The 17,616-nt window shown below is 38.1% G+C and overlaps 1 protein-coding gene across 1 annotated transcript; it reads left to right on the top strand.

Annotated features, from left to right (window-relative positions):
• The first annotated feature begins 206 nt into the window (after window positions 1-206).
• Window positions 207-15,024, top strand: fshr (follicle stimulating hormone receptor). The gene is made up of 14 exons (XM_072373921.1): window positions 207-403; window positions 3,182-3,253; window positions 3,939-4,013; window positions 4,168-4,242; window positions 4,335-4,409; window positions 6,163-6,237; window positions 6,633-6,713; window positions 10,012-10,080; window positions 10,161-10,235; window positions 11,936-12,121; window positions 12,475-12,698; window positions 12,916-13,097; window positions 13,187-13,378; window positions 14,512-15,024. The coding sequence occupies exons 1-14, from the start codon at window positions 207-209 to the stop codon at window positions 15,022-15,024; spliced, it is 2,091 nt and encodes a 696-aa protein (XP_072230022.1).
• The last annotated feature ends 2,592 nt before the right edge of the window (window positions 15,025-17,616 follow it).

Genomic DNA, 17,616 nt, shown 5'->3' with positions numbered 1-17,616 from the left:
AAACACCTCACATTTCTTCTTCACTCTCCAACGTGGAACCAAATCCTGAGAGGATAAATGGACAAACGAGCAAAAATTTAACATCAAACCAGAGCCTCAGCTTTAGTGGAGGGTCTGCGTACAAGTAGGAAAGTGTAAGTACGAGAACCAAAAGAGGAAGAAAAACAAGGAGAAAAGTTAAATGATCTGGACCAAGACAGCTTGAAATGATGGCGGTAATGGTACTGATAATGCTGATTCTGGTGTTAGTAAATGTGGCAGTGGCTTCGGTGCCAGGTGCCGAAAAGGACCTAAAACCTGGATTTGAGACCAGTTTCACCAAACTAAACCAAGGCTTGTGCTACCAAGTGGGATTTGGGATCACAACTATTCCTTCCAACATCTCAAGCAACACCTGCTGCTTGTAAGTATGTGTCAATACACTCAAAGAAACACGTAGATGTAAAAAAAAAAAAAAAAAAGAAAATTGCTGCTATTTTCATTAGCAACTATAGGGTTGTGGTCATAAATTCTTTTTGAATGCTCCACCTTCACTTTTTCCTGACAAATTCAAGGAATCCTAATACAATATTAAGCTATTTGGGGGGTGTTATTAGTTATGACGCTGGTTAGCTCTGTATGAATTTTCATTCTGTTTTGCAGCTATATGGTAAACCAAGAAATAAGCTTTAAGAGAACTGTAAATATTGTTCTTCTTGCAAGCATCCCCATGATATGTCCACCTCTTCCTCTATTTTTCCCCTAACCTGGCATACAACCAGCTTTCCATTCTGGAATTTAGTATTGGATGTACTGATGAATTGCCAAATTTGAAGTAGATTTCCATATTTGAAGTACTGCAACTCAAGAGATTTCCAAACCCCACCTCTAGTTTGTAAGAGACCTCATGATGTCAGTTATTCCTCTTTAAAAGGATGATTTCAAGCCACAGTATTATTAAAGCTGTAGCTGCTATCACATTTGATATGGTAAGCAAATAAATAAAACTTGTAGTTCCTTACTTGTAGTTGACGTAACAAACAAAAGTCTTTAGGTCTGCATCACAGAGAATTCATCTAAAAAAAGTATCCTCCATTTACCGAGTTCTTACACACTTTCACATTCAGAGGGTTAGCAATGTTTACAAAATCCCATTGCATGAGCTTGCATAATCATTTAGACTCGATATCTAATCCGCACTCATCTCCTCTTGGCTCATCTTGCACTGAACTTCCCATTGCTGATTCTATTTAGCATTCACTAACTCGGGGAATGAATGCAAAGCATGGCTGCTCTTCCTCAATCTCTTCCTTTGAGGTTAAAGATGTCCTGTGGTGTTTTCTTATAAACAGTTGATGTTTTACCACTTTCTATGTAGGATGTCTGCATCCATATTTACAAGCTCACAAGCTTCTTCACTGCATTCGTGACCACATTGCCAATTTGTATGTTTCGCTTATCAACTCTCAATTAGCAGAAATTAATGTGAAACCAGGAGGAGGAGGTAGGACAGTGCAATGTGTTGTCTGTATGCTCACACAATATTTTGCTGAAGTTTGACATGGCAGACAAGCAATGAGCAACAGCTGCAAAACTTATCTAAGCACAAAAACATGAAACTGGTAATAACAGCTAGCCTTAGTCTGTGTTTTTTACACTTTGTTTTTAGTACAGATCAACCAGATTCAGTACAGTAACTGATAAGGTCTAGTTTAGGTGTCTGGTATGCTCGTCTGACAACATTGGACAAGCCAGCTGAGCTGTTTTTATACTAAGAAATGTCCTCTGGCTGCAGGTGATGGCTTTACTGCAAAGGACATTTGAATTCAAGTGTATTAATTTGACAGGACAAAATACTTTAAATCAACACATAAGCAAGTTAAATGTGATTGTTCTAGAGTTAATCTAAAGGCTAATTATAAACAGCCCCTTAACCTGATGTTATTAGGCATCCAAAATTCAAATCAGCAGCATTTATATCAGTAAAGTTATTAAGTAACCCTTCCTTATAATAAAAATAAAAGTATATGGAAAACAATCGAGGTTAGGGCTTAAATCCCGTCATCAGTGCTATCTACTAGTTGAAACAAAACTTCCAAGCGGCTTAGACAGTAAGATCACTTGGTTAGTGTTGGAAGTATTTGGGTACAGATAAAAACAAAAACACCCCTATACCCCTCACCTTCAGTTGTTCTCACACCCTCTGGGGGTCACATATTCTTTGAACATGGAGTTGAGGAGACTGCTGGTCACTGGAAATGCAGTAGTGCCCCTGCCAAACAAAAGTCGAAGCTAAGTTTTAACTTAAAACATGTAGATCATGTATGATCTCAAATCAAGCAAGTAGATTTCTTCTTTATTTCTTCAAACTTTTCTTCTTCCTTTTTGAATACTGCTGAAGCGAAATAAGTAAAAATGTACCCAGCCTTCCTCATGCAACAGAGCCCTACTTCTCAAACCCTACTGTCTCACACAATCATGGGCCTGAGGAGAGAGAACTGCAGTTGGACTCTTCCCAAATCTTCTCAGCAAACGGTCTTGTCATAATTTAAAAGTTTCAAGGTGCTGCTCTAACGGCTTGATTAAAGCTTTGGGTGTCTTGACAGAAGGAATGTCAAGGCCTTTGTGATGAATGGGGATGGGTGGAATAAAATTTATTTTAAAAATAATTTACACCTGGACATATGCATCAGCAGTTTGGTTATACATATTCTTACTCACAGAAACAATACATGCAAATACTGCTGACACACACACACACACAGTAGTACACACAAGGCAAGAACATACTTTTGCCAAAAGCAGCAACTATTCCCAAGAGATATACAGTGAACTACCAGAAGGCAATACGTGTGTTCTCATCTCTTCTGCTCTGCTCAAAGGTCAAGGCTAAGGAACAGTTGGTGTATTTACAAGTATGCAGTAACAGATGGTTATTTCAGATGATCTTTAACTGCCAGATGTAAAATCCTTGGGTTCTTCCACACTAATTATTTGCATAGTTTGTTTTCTTGCAAGAAAAGAAAATCTTCGTCTTAATTAAGGCCTCCATCATTTTCAGTGCACGTACAAAGATACAAAGAAAGTATCCCACTCATATCCCCAACACACAGAAAAACTGTCTGCTGAGTATCCTCCATTACATTCCTGTGATCAGTGTATTGATAAGGGCAGATGTGACTGACTGTGTCTGCATCTACAGGCAAGTTAAGCAGACGCGGATCAGAGAAATACACCAACGTGCCTTCACCAGCCTCCAGCACCTCAGGAAACTGTAAGTTTGTGTCTACTTTGTGTGTGATAATCACATTTATCCTCTGATGCAGAACATAATGAAGCCAAAACAAACAAGACATGAATCATTCAGACAGAGAAGACAAGATTTCTCCTTGGTACAGTTTCATGTCTGGACAACTTTGGTATACATATATTTTTAAAAAGTTAAAATATATGCAATTTGGTAAAAAATTCAATGATTTGCAAATCTCATAAAACCATTTCATTAAAAACATTCCCTCACCTTGAGTTTGATAGCAGTGACACATCTCAAAATAACTAAGACAGGGGTAATGTAAAGTGGAAAACTAATTGGTTTTTCTGCCGCCACAGATTATTATTATTAGAAACATCATTTAATAATCATTATTGTGTCTTATTTGTCTCTGTGTGGCCCTGTGATGGACTGGCAACCTGTCCAGGGTGTACCGCCTCTCGCCCAATGACACATCTCAAAATAACTGGAATAGACAGCAGATAGACTCCAGCCCCCCACCCCCTTCTCTTCAGTGTCCAGTTTTTCTTTTACTGTGCCTCTTTGCGTCTTGTGCAGTGAGTGCTGCTGTAGGATTGCTTATAAGTGCTGTCTTGTTTGTGCATTAAGCCTCAACAACGTATGCACGCAAACATTTGCACCCTTTTGTGTTTTCTTCTTCTTGTCTCTCCACCCCTTCCAACGTCAGCACCATATTGGAGAATGACATGCTGCAGAGTATTGGTACATCTGCCTTTGCCAATCTCCCTCGGCTCACTGATATGTGAGTATACAGATTTCTAAAAGTCAATAACTGCACATTCTGTGCTTTCTCTAAAGCTCTTGTGTTTAGTCTTTCTTGAGGAACAAGATGAGATGCAAACCCAAATAGTTGAGAGGAAACTGTCGCAAGTAATGTTGTTGTTGTTGTGTTTCAGCTTCATATCTAAAAATGTTGCTTTGGAGAGTATAAGAGCTTTTGCTTTCTCTGATCTCCCAGAGCTCACTGAAATGTAAGTATGGGTCGCAGAATAATGACAGCAGTGAAACCCTGTAAAACCAGTTATATTGTATATGAGTGTGTGGCTAAACGTGTTTCTTTCAGAGAGATAACCAAGTCAAAACATCTAAGATTTATCCATCCAGATGCTTTCCGGAACATTGTGAACCTGCGGTGCTTGTGAGTATTCCACAAGAGCACAGCAAAGATGAATACTCTTTCCTTCAGTTTATGTTTTTCAAGCTAATTAAGAGACCAAAATAGGTTATGGGTGACAGGCCTACTTATCATGGCTCACACAACCAAATACATGTTTTTTTTTAATTAGACTGATTCCCCTGATGAGAAATCAAGTGTCACACTTAATCCAACCAAGAAGAAAAAAAGTTCCACCCTAAATGTGTTACGCATTTCTTCAGGCTTGTTACATTTATGTGTTGCAAAAAAACTGAACCGTTTCGCTCTTTTGAAACTATCTCAGTGTAACTATTTACAAGGGACAGTGCATTGCTAAAAAAACCCTCAGGGACAGTGTCATCAGTACTGTTATGCATGTCCCAATTTATGAGAACGGGAGCACACAAACTCAGCACTGAATACTAAACAAAAAGAAATCAAAGACACCTCAGTGTGGGTTTGAAAAAATACAATTTTAGTACAAAGTTTAATACAAAACAGGGCTGGATGTCCTTTTTTCTGTTTGACAAGCGGTAGCAAGTTAGTGAGAAAAACAGCCGCTACAAATAGAAACTGTAAATTTTCACTAAACGTAAATTCATTGACCATCAATCTTCCATCAGTACCAGATTTAGTTAAGTTACTTCTGCTTACAGTCATTGTTTGGTTAGGTTTAGGAGTGAAAAACAAACTAGGCATGAAAGATTCCTTGGTTCGGGTTAAGAAAACATTGCGGCTTGCCTTAAAATGGACACCATCTTAATGTCTAGTATTGCATATGGCTCACCAGTTGTGAGTTTTTGTCAACTAGAAAAACTTATTGAGAGGCCAAAGGAGTGCAGGCTCACTGCATTACGTGAAACTGTCAGGCATGTTTGCTCGACAAATAGGCAAAAAATAATAATTTGCCTTTGAGGCTGGAGGAGACCCTTAACAAGTAGATCCAAATGTATCTTTCGTATGAGGAAATAACTTAGTCACCTATTTTACTTTTAAACTTTTGTTTTCATTCATTATTTACCCTTGCTGTCACTCATGGTTTTGGATAAGTTATGGCATTGAAAATCTACACGCTAGCCTTAAAACATGCCGTCCCACAATGTCTACTGCTTTGTTAGGAATGTCCCTTGTCTGTTTTTTTTTCAAAATTCACGTCCATTACCAAGAAAACTATGATAGATGATTTCATCATGAAACTGTGTTGTATAGAAATAGGATGTTGATTTTACAAGGGAACCAAAACATACCACCTCTTCACAGTCTAAAGTCTGTTGTATGCTATAGAGTTTAAGTGAACTTATTCAAACCGTGATTATAGACGACAGTATTACTTGGAGATTGAATACATTGCAACTTTTTACTTATTTTCCTCAATATTAAAATATGGTCTTTGTGGTTTTCAGGTTTTTTCTTACAGTGTCATGTAAACACTCCAAAAAATTTGAATAAAACATCACTACCATTTCATTTTAGGATTTTATCACATCATGCCTAAAGAACAACCTCACAGAGTTGATCCTTTCTAAACTAATTACCTGTTTTTCATGTCTATGTTTTAAGCTAGTTATTGGTTGATTCCTCCCTCTGCAACCTTCATTCTAACTTGCTTTGTAGTCTCTTCACTTGTTCATTTTTATCACTGTCAGTAATATGTATGTTACATTGTATGTGACTTCATTGCTGTGACTCTGCAAAAAGTGTCTGTTTTTCTGAGGCTGACTGTGTAACGTTTATTGGTTGAATCTTCACATCACAGGACCATCTCCAACACCGGCCTGAGAGTTTTTCCAGACCTCTCCAAGATCCACTCTGTGGCCCAGGGTTTTCTGTTGTAGGTGTCAGCACATGACAGAAATAAACCACAGAAACACGCCGATGCACTACTATTCCCACATCCACCTGAATTTATAGGCATACAGTATTAAACATGCCCAGAGGAAATCGCACATCAGACATATTTCCAGTCAAAAGCTACACATAGAAGAATCCTTCGAGAACTGCTTATCTGAAGCACAAAACATCTCTCCTATAGAATTCAACCTTCAAATTTCCATATTCAAACTGTCATCTGACAGCTTTAAAAGGAAAGTGAGATTCACAGGGATTCTGAGATATGGTCTTACATATTTTTACTGCATATTTGTACCTACTATTGTTCAATATACATTTGAATTTCTGCTTATTTCAATTTTTTTCATTTGTTATTGTTCTTTTTGTGCTGCTTAGTGACCTGCAGGATAACATCCACATAGAGACAGTCCCTGCCAATGCCTTCGGAGGCCTCAGCACTCAAGCTATTGAAGAGATGTAAGAAATTAATCTTTTTTTCTTTTTCTAGAAAAACACCACCCTCACAAAGATCAGAGTGGGCATTGAAAACACAGTGATGAATGTTCCCTGAAATGTCCTCTTTACTGATTTCATCTTCTACTGCTTCTCTTCTTTTTCTGCATTTCCAACACTCTTAGAATGTCACTACATTTTCACCCTGAAATTACCTTGCATATTAGTCTCTCCTCCATCTCAGCTACAGACCATGAATCCAGCTGAAAATCAAGTATTGAAGAAGACTCGAACGAAAATCTATTATATGCATTATGCACATGTCATTGCTTGTTATTCTTGGATGAACAACAGAAAATGAGATCAGTATTGTCTCAATTTCTCAAGAACAAGAGCAGTTTGGTATGTTCTTTACTTCTTTCTTTTTGTTTAGGATAATCGAAGAAAGAAAAATTTAAATCTAATGTAAACAGCAACACTTTCTTTTCATGTAGCATAAATTCTTCCATGACTGCTAACATTTCTCTTGTGACCCTTTGTTGGTACCTAATCCTTGTTTGGGGAACTGCATGTCTGGATCACAGCGATACATTTTAAACCAAATAAGTACTTTTACTTTTAAATATACTTATAATTATGTTCTTTTACACACTAAGGTTAGCATAGAGCATTTTAATGGTTTAAGCTGAATCAGTGTGATATAAATGCATGACAAGATAAGACAGGATGATTAAAAACATCTGAGTACTTATTTTAACATCTAAATAAAAGTGATTTTTTTTTTTGCACTACTGCTAATACTGAACCGACACCATGATCGCTTGTTAATCTTTTTTGTTAGAGGTCTGTAGTCACATTCCAGAGCAGATGTTTCCCCAATCTGAAACAATAGGCCTCCACTCAGACAAAGTTTGGTAAAAAAAAACAACAACATGGGTACCTCTGGGATTTAATCCCATAAACACTAAACAGGTGAGCCAAGATAACCACATATCCAGACTACACTGAGTACATATTTGATTGCCTTCTGATTTTGAGGAAAATGGGTAAATGACCTCATAACTAATGTATCTGAATGTTTCAACCAAATCACAAATATTCACGCTACTCTTTTGATAGCCAATGTAATATTTCTTCGTCTACATTCACACAAACGGTTTGGAGCACTTCTGGACAGGCCTAGTGTGCACGTTGGAAATCTGTGCTCCAAACTAACACTTTGCACACACACTATTTCACCAACTTGATAACTATGTGACATTTTTCATAGGTTAACCACCTCAACAGTCAAATTGAATAATTCTGAAAAGCTTTATTCTCACATTGTTGCATACAGCTTGAACATAATAACATTATGTATTAATACCCCAATTAGCTTTATATATATAATAACACAATAGTAATATCAAGTCAATTGATGATTCTTAAATGACCCAACTAGTAGATGTGAGTGTGCATGATTGTTTGTATTTGCCCTGTGATGCACTGGCGACCTGTCCAAAGTGGATACAGTAAACTCAATGAATGAATGAATGATGTATGAGTGACGTGTCCAGGTCTGCTTTCTTGACTTTTGTTTGAAGAAATAGTTCAGTATTTGAATAATAAGATTTTTAGATTAAATGATGAATACGAATTTCCTGGTTGCATGGTAAAATATGAGGCTTTGCTTAGCCTAGCAACTAGACAGGGAAGTCTGCACAAGTTAACAAGATCCAACTACCGGCAGCTTCAAAGCTTTCTCGTGACTGAATTGTTCATTCAATCTAGGCAAAAATCCAAAGTGAAAAAACAACACCTTTTCTCTCCTAAAAATAGTTGCAACTGGCTAATAAATAGTCTGGCACAGAACTACGAACTGATTTACATAAACAACATAACGCTTTATTTAAGCCATAGAGGCTTTAAACATTCAGACTGAGCCAGGCTTGCTGGTTCCTTTTCCTTTTATGCAAAGCCTTTTGGCTGCTGGCCTATACTTGATACAGATAAAGGGATCAGTCATCAATCTTTCAGCGAAAAAACTAAAGAATTGTTTTGTTTCGATCTTCAAAGTAACATCTTAAATACTGGGCTTTAGTGAAGAGGCTACAGGATAGAGCTTGCAGAGTGTGGACCCCAGATCTTATCCCATAAATATAACAATTATCCTAGAAATAGATACAAGACAACCAAAATTAGATGCAAAAGAGACCTAAACAAAAAGATGTAAAGTGAAGAAATCAACTGATTCAGATTCTGATTCAGGGGGGAGCTAGAACCTATCCCAGCTGTCATTGGACGAGCGGTCCCTAACCCTAACCCTAACCCATGGCAGCTGGGACAGGTCGCCAGTTCATAAAGGGGCAAAGTAATGAAATGTAAAATGAATTAATGCAGACAGAAAACCAATAAAAGAATCCATCCATCCATTTTCTATCCCAGCAGTCATCGGGCGAAAGGCGGGGTACACCCTGGACAGGTCGCCAGTCCATCACAGGGCCACATAGAGACAAACGAGACAAACAACCATGCACGGTCACACTCACTCCTAAGGACAATTTGGAGTCACCAATTAACCTGACATGCATGTTTTTGGATGGTGGGAGGAAGCCGGAGTACCCGGAGAGAACCCACGCATACACGGGGAGAACATGCAAACTCCACACAGAAAGGCCCCAGCTGGGAATCGAACCTGGGACCCTACCAATAAAAGAATGCAAAACCAAAATGAGACAAAAAATAGCCATAAAGAACTTTAGTTATTGACCATAGAGAGATACAGAACGACTGAAAATAGATGGAATGTGGGACCATCAACTATTTTGTGACAAAAGTATACCTAAACGAGATGTAGAATAGCTACAAAGAAATAACCAAAAGATATTTTTAAAAAAGCTATGAAAAGTTGCAAAATGACCTTCAAGATGACTAAATGACAAAACAGCAGAAATTTGACAAACTGTACCACAAAATGAATAAGCCACAAAAAAACAACAAAATTTGATTAAAATGGGACAAAAACATAGGTGGATTTACAAAACAACCACAAATTATATCTGTGTTGTTTGCAACTGCTTTAAGCCTTTTTCACTTTCAGCTTTTCAGGCCAGTGACCACATGATCTATACTGTTAAACAAAAGAGAAAATCTAAAAAAGGAAATCGAAGACAATAACTGATGTGTTTAACTGACAGCTTTTGAGTTTGCACAGATTTTGTTGCTGGAAACAAAAGCAGTACAAATACAAAATTAGACATGAGGAGCTCAGATAAGTTTACTGTTGGGAATGATCTGTGTTGGAGCCACATGACTGTAATTTGGCTTCTCTTTCTAATGACAGACGGCTCACCAGAAATGGCATCAAGGAGGTGGCAAGTGACGCTTTCAATGGAACAAAGATGTACAGATTGTGAGTCACAGACGGACGCACATTCACAAACAGAAGTTCTAAAGGAAAAGAAATCAAGATATTTCATTTGTCTCTTTTAGGCTCCTCAGAGGCAACAAGCAGCTTACTCACATCAGTCCAAATGCCTTTGTGGGTTCCAGTGAGTTGGTGGTTCTGTAAGCATGACATCTGACAGTATCTCGTGTTCACATGATTCACCCTCCTCCTAATCACTTATCAAACTTAGGATGAAGGAATACACAAGAAAAAATCTGAGATGTGTGAAGAGAGAGATGCTAAAATATTTATAGATTTAAGGTAAAACAAACAGAAGCTTGGTGAAATTTCATCAGAAAGACTTCTCATCTGTTTATTCCTCAAACAAAGTGATATCTCCTTCTATTGAAAGAGCAATCAAACAAAAGTATTTTTCTATTCGGTTGCCATTGCTGTATAATTTTTTTTCACTCAGAGCAAATACTTGGCAATCAAACAGTGGGTCCTCTTCGTCTTCATTCTTTATTTGCTTTCTTCTTTTTTTTCAATATTACTGGCATATACAGTACTGTGCAAATGAATCAAGCCACCTTTTATTTATGAGTCTATTGGGAAACAAAAATAAAGTAAAGCAAAAATCAACAACAGACTTGCAACAAGCAAACAGAGTTTGTCCAATTCTAATGAGCTTGAATGGTAATATTCAGTATGACCACTGAATTAGACGAGCTTTCTTGTAATCTATTTTAGGAGTCTTTAGGAATAGTTCTCCAGGCTTCTTGAAGGACATCCCAAAGCTCTTCTTTGGATGTTGGCTGCCTTTTGTCCCGTTCTCTGTCAAAATGATCCCACATTGCTTCAATAATGTTGAGGTCTGGGCTCCGGGGAGGATTCATCCCTCCATAAGACCTGTTGTCAGTGATTTTCAGTCCAATTCTTGTGTCATTTGGCATAGCTCAGCCTTTTCTCCCTGCTTCCCCTTCTTAAAAATGGAGACCTTTCCTGATGAGGCTTCAGTAAAGAATAGATGGATCATCGAAAGTCCAGATGCATCTTTCAGGTCCTGTGTCAAGTCTTTATTGGATTTTAGGCCTACCACTCCTTCTTTTGAGCTCGAATTGTTTAGTTGTCTTCAATTTTTTAAAAGACATGCTGCTCACAATGCAGACATACAAGTTTTTGGCTAATAGCTCTTTAGGAATCACCTTGTGGGTGCAAAAATACCATTTCATGTCTGTCAAACTGAGTTATCTTTGGCATTTTTCATAGATGCAGCTAAAAAAAAAAAGTGAATAAATTACATATGTGACAGGCTGCGAGTAACAAATGACAAAATCTGAAACTGGTTATTTGCTAAGCTGTCTGTTATGTGTAGAGGTTCATCCTTTGAGTTAGGTCCCTTTGTTCTGCTTGAATTATTCATAGTTCAGTGGTTTAACTAATAATGACAATTTTAAAAAAACATCTTCCTTGAGAGGAACTAGATGAGCTGGATTGGAAATATGAAGAAAAAGCAGTCAAATGTCTAAATAAAAACTTTGAAAGACCTTCAGAAAGTCTGGAGGATTATTAATCAAAAGAAAGTCTGTCTCCTTGGAAACTAAATGTAAAGGAATCAGAGGTGGCTCAAGACTTTTGCCAAGTACTGTATTCCTATGCATCATTACTCTTATATTAGAGATAGTCGTACGGAAAGTAATCATTTCAGGTTTCATCACCTAATCAAGCAGACTTTGGATTAAATAGGATGCTAGAAAAAATTTTTTTAAATGCATAGACTATAGGTTTAACCACTTGAGCTAATAAATAGGAGGAGTGTTAAAAATGAAATTAATATGACTCCCATGTTACATCCTGTTGTCTCTGCTTGCCTGTCCAGGGACATCTCTCAAACAGCTATCAGCTCTCTGCCAGACTCCATCCTCAGTGGTCTCAAGAAGCTTTTCGCAGAGTCTGCCCATCACCTGAAAAAACTTCCTCCTCCGCAGCGCTTTACCAAACTATATTTGGCAAAACTAACGTACCCTTCACACTGCTGCGCCTTCGAAAACATGCACAGAAACAGGTAAATATTCTTGAACCTATTGTTGCAAACACAAAAACATTCCCAACACTCCCTTACATCTGTGTGTTAGTTGTCACGCTACAGTTATGAGCTAGTTCACTTATTCATTTGTTAGGGTTTTTTTATCCTTACAGAACCAAATTTATTTTCCAGGAAGTGAACAATTAACTGAATTTGAATAGAGGCTTTTATGCATAATATTTCATTGCAACTCCATTACTGGTTGAACAAAGACTTCTGAATCTTAAGTTCTGTATAGAAAAACATGTATAAAAAAGTGAATGCTGCAATGTAACACATCATGTACAGTACTTCGATCTAACTATACAGTGCTTCGATCTACCACATACAAGTGTTGTATCGAGGAACTCGTTTTGTGGCAACCCTGGGGCAAAGGATTACCCTACCTTCTTCAAGGAACACTGTACCAACTCCAGCTCCATCACATGCAGCCCAATGCCTGACGACTTTAACCCCTGTGAGGACATCATGTCCCCCGTCCCATTACGGGTCCTCATCTGGATCATCTCTGTCCTGGCTCTGCTGGGCAACACAGTAGTTCTCCTTGTGTTGTTAGGTAGGAGACTCACATGAAACTTTTGCTTTTTTCACATACTGTATGTGGTTGCTCTATCTGAACATCTCAGACATTTTGGCTCCCCTTAACTTCTTTTTATTATTTTTCCACATGACAAAACTGAGCACCAATCTGTTTCACAGTAAAAAGCATTTTGAGTGCATGTTACTGCTAATTACTTTTACGTGAGTAATCGGAGTCATTTTAATGTGGTCAGGTACCCGCTCCAAGCTGACTGTTCCTCGTTTCCTCATGTGCCACTTGGCCTTTGCTGACCTCTGCATGGGCATCTACCTTGTAGTTATAGCAACGGTAGACATGCTCACTCACGGGCGATACTACAACCACGCCATAGACTGGCAGATGGGCCTTGGCTGCAAAGCAGCGGGCTTTTTCACGGTGTGTATACACACAATGAGTTGACTGCATGCATTAATGACATCATTAATCTATATCAAGGTTTAAACAAAATTGTGTGCCATCTACAGGTGTTTGCTAGTGAACTGTCAGTGTTCACATTAACAGCGATCACAGTGGAGCGCTGGCACACCATCACACATGCTCTGCGACTCGACCGTAAACTTCGCCTGAGGCATGCCTGCATTATCATGACAGCAGGCTGGATCTTCTCCTTGCTGGCTGCATTGCTGCCCACAGTTGGGGTCAGCAGTTACAGCAAAGTGAGTATTTAATTTATTCATGTTACATTTATTTATTTTTTCTGTGCTTTCCACTGTACTTTTTAAAATGTTATAAGAACTCATGTGTTAGTGTTCAACTTACACCCAAAAACACTTTTTTAAAAGTTATTCAATGACAGTTAAGAATGGCAAGGAAAAACCCAAAAGGACCATAATTTAGAAACTGGATCCGTAACATTTTCACCTTTTTTATGGATTTATCTTAGAATAAATGTTAGAGAACATATTTATTAAATTTCTTAGTCATTGTTAAGGCTAATCAAAGTTTGAAAGTGTGGTAGTTGTCAAATCTCAGCCTAGGCAAAGGTGCACTTGCATTAAACATTTGAGTTTTTCTGCATTTCAGGAAAGAGCTTAGAATTTTCTCTCTCTAAAATGTTTTTAAAATAGGATTTGAAACCAGTTTCTCTACATCAGGGCTAAAGCATAGAGGCAATGTAAAAAAAAATCTATTTGTGTCCACTGCTGAGTGAAAAAAACAAATAACATCAGATGTAAAAGAGGTGTAAATACACTGATAAAAGACCACATGTTAAAAGTTTACAATGGTTAGAATATGACACAAAAACTACCACAGGTACAAAACAAAAACTGAGACATATATGACCACAAAGGTGTGAAATGATCAACTAGAGGTATAACTTGGCCACGAAGAAATAAAGAAAAACTGGATTCCAAATAAACAACATGAGACTAACAATATACCCAAATAACCAAAATTAGATTAAAAATGTGAATAAAATAACTAACACTGCACAAAAAGACATAACCCTGTGAAGACACACATACTGATGCAAAATGCATCTGATCTCTAAAATGCAGAGCTCTTTTAGTTAGTCCAGGATGAGTGGGCTGCTTATGGTGTCTCAGGTGCCCAGTGTTTCATAATCTTTCCATGGTTGCACCTATTTTTATGATGCCCAGCTACCACTGAAAGTTATGGTTTTAGGGTATCCATCGAGAATTATAATCGCATTATTAATACTTATAAAGTTCTTAGATCTAACCTACGTGTCCGCTTATGTATTCTATAAAGCCCAGGTTATGAAGTATAAATTAGGTGTATCAAAGCGTCTGATCACTGTGATGTTTGAACATGTGTCTTTACGCAGGTGAGTATCTGCCTACCGATGGACGTGGAGTCTCTGGAGTCCCAGGTCTATGTGGTTTCTCTACTCCTTCTCAACATCCTGGCCTTCTTCTGTGTGTGCAGCTGTTACCTCAGCATCTACTTGACTTATCGCAAACCTTCATCAGCACCAGCCCACGCTGACACCCGCGTGGCTCAACGCATGGCCGTTCTCATTTTCACTGACTTTGTCTGCATGGCTCCAATCTCCTTCTTCGCCATCTCGGCCGCCCTAAAGCTCCCCCTTATTACCGTCTCAGACTCTAAACTACTGCTGGTCTTTTTCTACCCCATCAACTCCTGCTCCAATCCCTTCCTGTACGCATTCTTCACCCGTACCTTCCGACGGGACTTCTTCCTTCTTGCGGCTCGATTTGGCCTGTTTAAGACTCGGGCGCAGATTTACCGCACTGAGACTTCCTCCTGTCAGCAGCCGATATGGACCTTTTCTCCCGTCAGCAGCCGACATGGACCTCTCCAAAGAGCAGTTGTTTGACGTACTCCTTGGCCAATGCAGACTAGTTGGGAAACAACAATGTTGATTGTCATCCAGAAATTCCACAAATATCCATACCTTTACCCGATTGTCCTGTTTCTCCCACAAAAGCCCATTTTCACTCACCCAGAGAAGTCTAAAGGAGAAATGGCACTTTGTAATGGATCAACACCTCAAAATTAAAGAAAGAAAACTGTTTCATGTTTGTACATTATGGGGATGCTTGCAAAGACTGCTGCATCCCTCTGCAGCTCATCACTGACATGATTAAGATAAGTCGGTCTTCACATCATCAGTGTGCTACAGTTTCACTTCAACACAGACATTATAGTGATTCAACCACAGTCATGTAGGCTACGGGATTACTTGAATGTTTCACCCCTGATCAACAACAGCACAAGGCGGCCAGTGTCCAATGTCCATCTTAGATCTTGTAACCAACTGTAAAATACATTTAAAATAGTCTGAACAACAGCAATTCAAGTATAGAAACAACAACTGCAGATAATTCAAACAAATGTGGGTCAGTTAAGCTGTTCTAGATACCCTTGTGTTTGTTGTAACTTGATGGGAGGAGTTTCCAGCAACACAACAGTTTAGAAGTACTGGTATAAATAGAAGAGCAGAGGAAATAGTAAAGTGATGTCTTCACCCATCGTCTCATGCAACTAACACTGTCCATCTGGTGTCCCAAGATAATGCAACAAATTAAAGTGGTGCAAAAGACTTTGACAAAGGTTTTAGAAGGGGGGGACATTAACCTATGTACAGAATATTCATTCATTTGACATTCAATGTTATGATTAAATAATATTCATTAAAAAGAACACGACAAGACACAGTGATTAATAATCTCTTTAGACACTGGGTCTGCTGAACCTCCTCATGTCTCTATATCCCCTCTAACTCACCTGTGTCTCTATTTTTCCAAAGAAAGGCTCGGTAATCATTGTTGAAATGCAATTATGTTTTTCTTTGTTTTGTACAAAATACATTATTGCATGGTGTTCTCATATCTTTAGATAAATTTTCTCATAAATCTCTCAACTTGAGTGGATTTCAGAGGAAAAATCACACCTGTGCAATAAACGTTCTTTTTTTTTAATCTATCAGTTCTGTCCTTCAGCGCATCCAAAGCTCTCAAGGACAAGGTGACCCTACCAACCTCTGCTCTGTGTATCAAGGTGGGTGGGTGGGTGTGGGAGGACAGACTACACAGCTGCTCTTTCTGCTTATTACAGGAGGATGGATATGGCACCAAGATAAGACGCTCACACTCTCAGCAGAAACCCAGAGTTTCAAGGCTGCAGCTGCAAGAAAGAATCTGAGTCTGTCTCATTGATATGGATGCACTGCCTCCTACATGCTAAATGTGGGGGTGCAGTTTACCCATCAACCACCAGCTGACGCTAAAGATTCAGGGTTTATAGTGATTTCTGCCATTCTATGGTCCACTGAGCTGTGAACAGTAATGTTAGTAATTTCATCAGGCACCATAAATGTGCTGATTAACAACTGTGACAGGAAAGCATAGTTTTAAGTGTGAGGCAACTTTAGTTTGGATAAACAAACTACTTTTAAAATTTTGATAAAACGGTGGCAGTTAAGATAAAGCTTTTTACAGAACACTTACATACACGACTACATAAACACGACAAATCTCCACCACAAACTTGTGCATATTTCTGCGCATTTTACAAAGACGATTTTCTAAAAGAAAAACATATTTTCCCTTTGAATGCATATACAGGTACACTCGTTACTGGAATCCCTGCTCTAGTTGAGTCTCGCCTGACTAAAAAAATAAATAAAAGAAAAACCTGTGATAATGTCACAAAAAAGGAGGGAAAAAAGAATCAGTACAGTTCTGTCTTTAAGGATTTTCAGATCATGGTCTGATCATTTGCAGCTAAACAATGCCCCCTGGTGGTCATTTTACATAAAACGACACTAAGCAGAAGTGTTTATTAAAGTGTCATTCCACCAAAATTCTGTAAGTTGACAACACTTGCCCCGAAAAATATTTATAATATAAATATAGGTATTTTAAGGTATAACAACAAATTATTGTTTCAATTTTTAAGAAATAAACTGAAATTATTTGGAGACTAAAAACGTATCAATATTCTGAATAAAACCACACCTGCTAATTAGTAATTCTGTTTGGCGTGTTTTGTGTTTAATCAAAGAAAAAAGTATAGTCTCCTTGTAGAAATGCAAAACCTTCTCTTTTTTTAGCCCATTTTATTCTCTCGCTTGCTAATGTTCATATCTATATTGCAAATTTAGTTTATGCTCATCAATAATTTTGTTATTTCCATGTAAACGAGAAAAATATCTCCAGTGCATCATATTTTCAGAAAATATGACTAATAATTAAAGAAACTGTTGTCAAAGAGGAAACATATTAGATCTAACACATTTATACATGCATACATAAGTCTTTACCCATATATGCGCCTCTTGCAAAGGGAGCTTGAGTTGCAAACTGTACATTAATTGATGACCAGAGAGCCCTTTGATGCCCATTCCGTGCAATGATCAAATCGCTGTTTGACCAATTCCCAACCCTAAGACATTGGTTTGTTAAGT

This window comes from Leuresthes tenuis, unplaced genomic scaffold, assembly GCF_036924035.1.
Source record: "Leuresthes tenuis unplaced genomic scaffold, fLeuTen1.0.hap1 SCAF_20, whole genome shotgun sequence".
In the NCBI taxonomy this organism is placed as follows: Eukaryota; Metazoa; Chordata; class Actinopteri; order Atheriniformes; family Atherinopsidae; genus Leuresthes; species Leuresthes tenuis.
Note: the sequence above shows the minus strand (reverse complement) of the source record. Positions and strands in the feature narration are given on the sequence as shown.

Coding starts and splice junctions, on each gene's coding strand:
- fshr (XM_072373921.1), top strand. CDS start 207: ATGATGGCGGTAATGGTACTGATAATGCTGATTCTGGTGTTAGTAAAT. Junction 4,243..4,334: donor CTCCCAGAGCTCACTGAAAT/GTAAGTATGGGT, acceptor TGTTTCTTTCAG/AGAGATAACCAAGTCAAAAC. Junction 13,379..14,511: donor GGGTCAGCAGTTACAGCAAA/GTGAGTATTTAA, acceptor GTCTTTACGCAG/GTGAGTATCTGCCTACCGAT.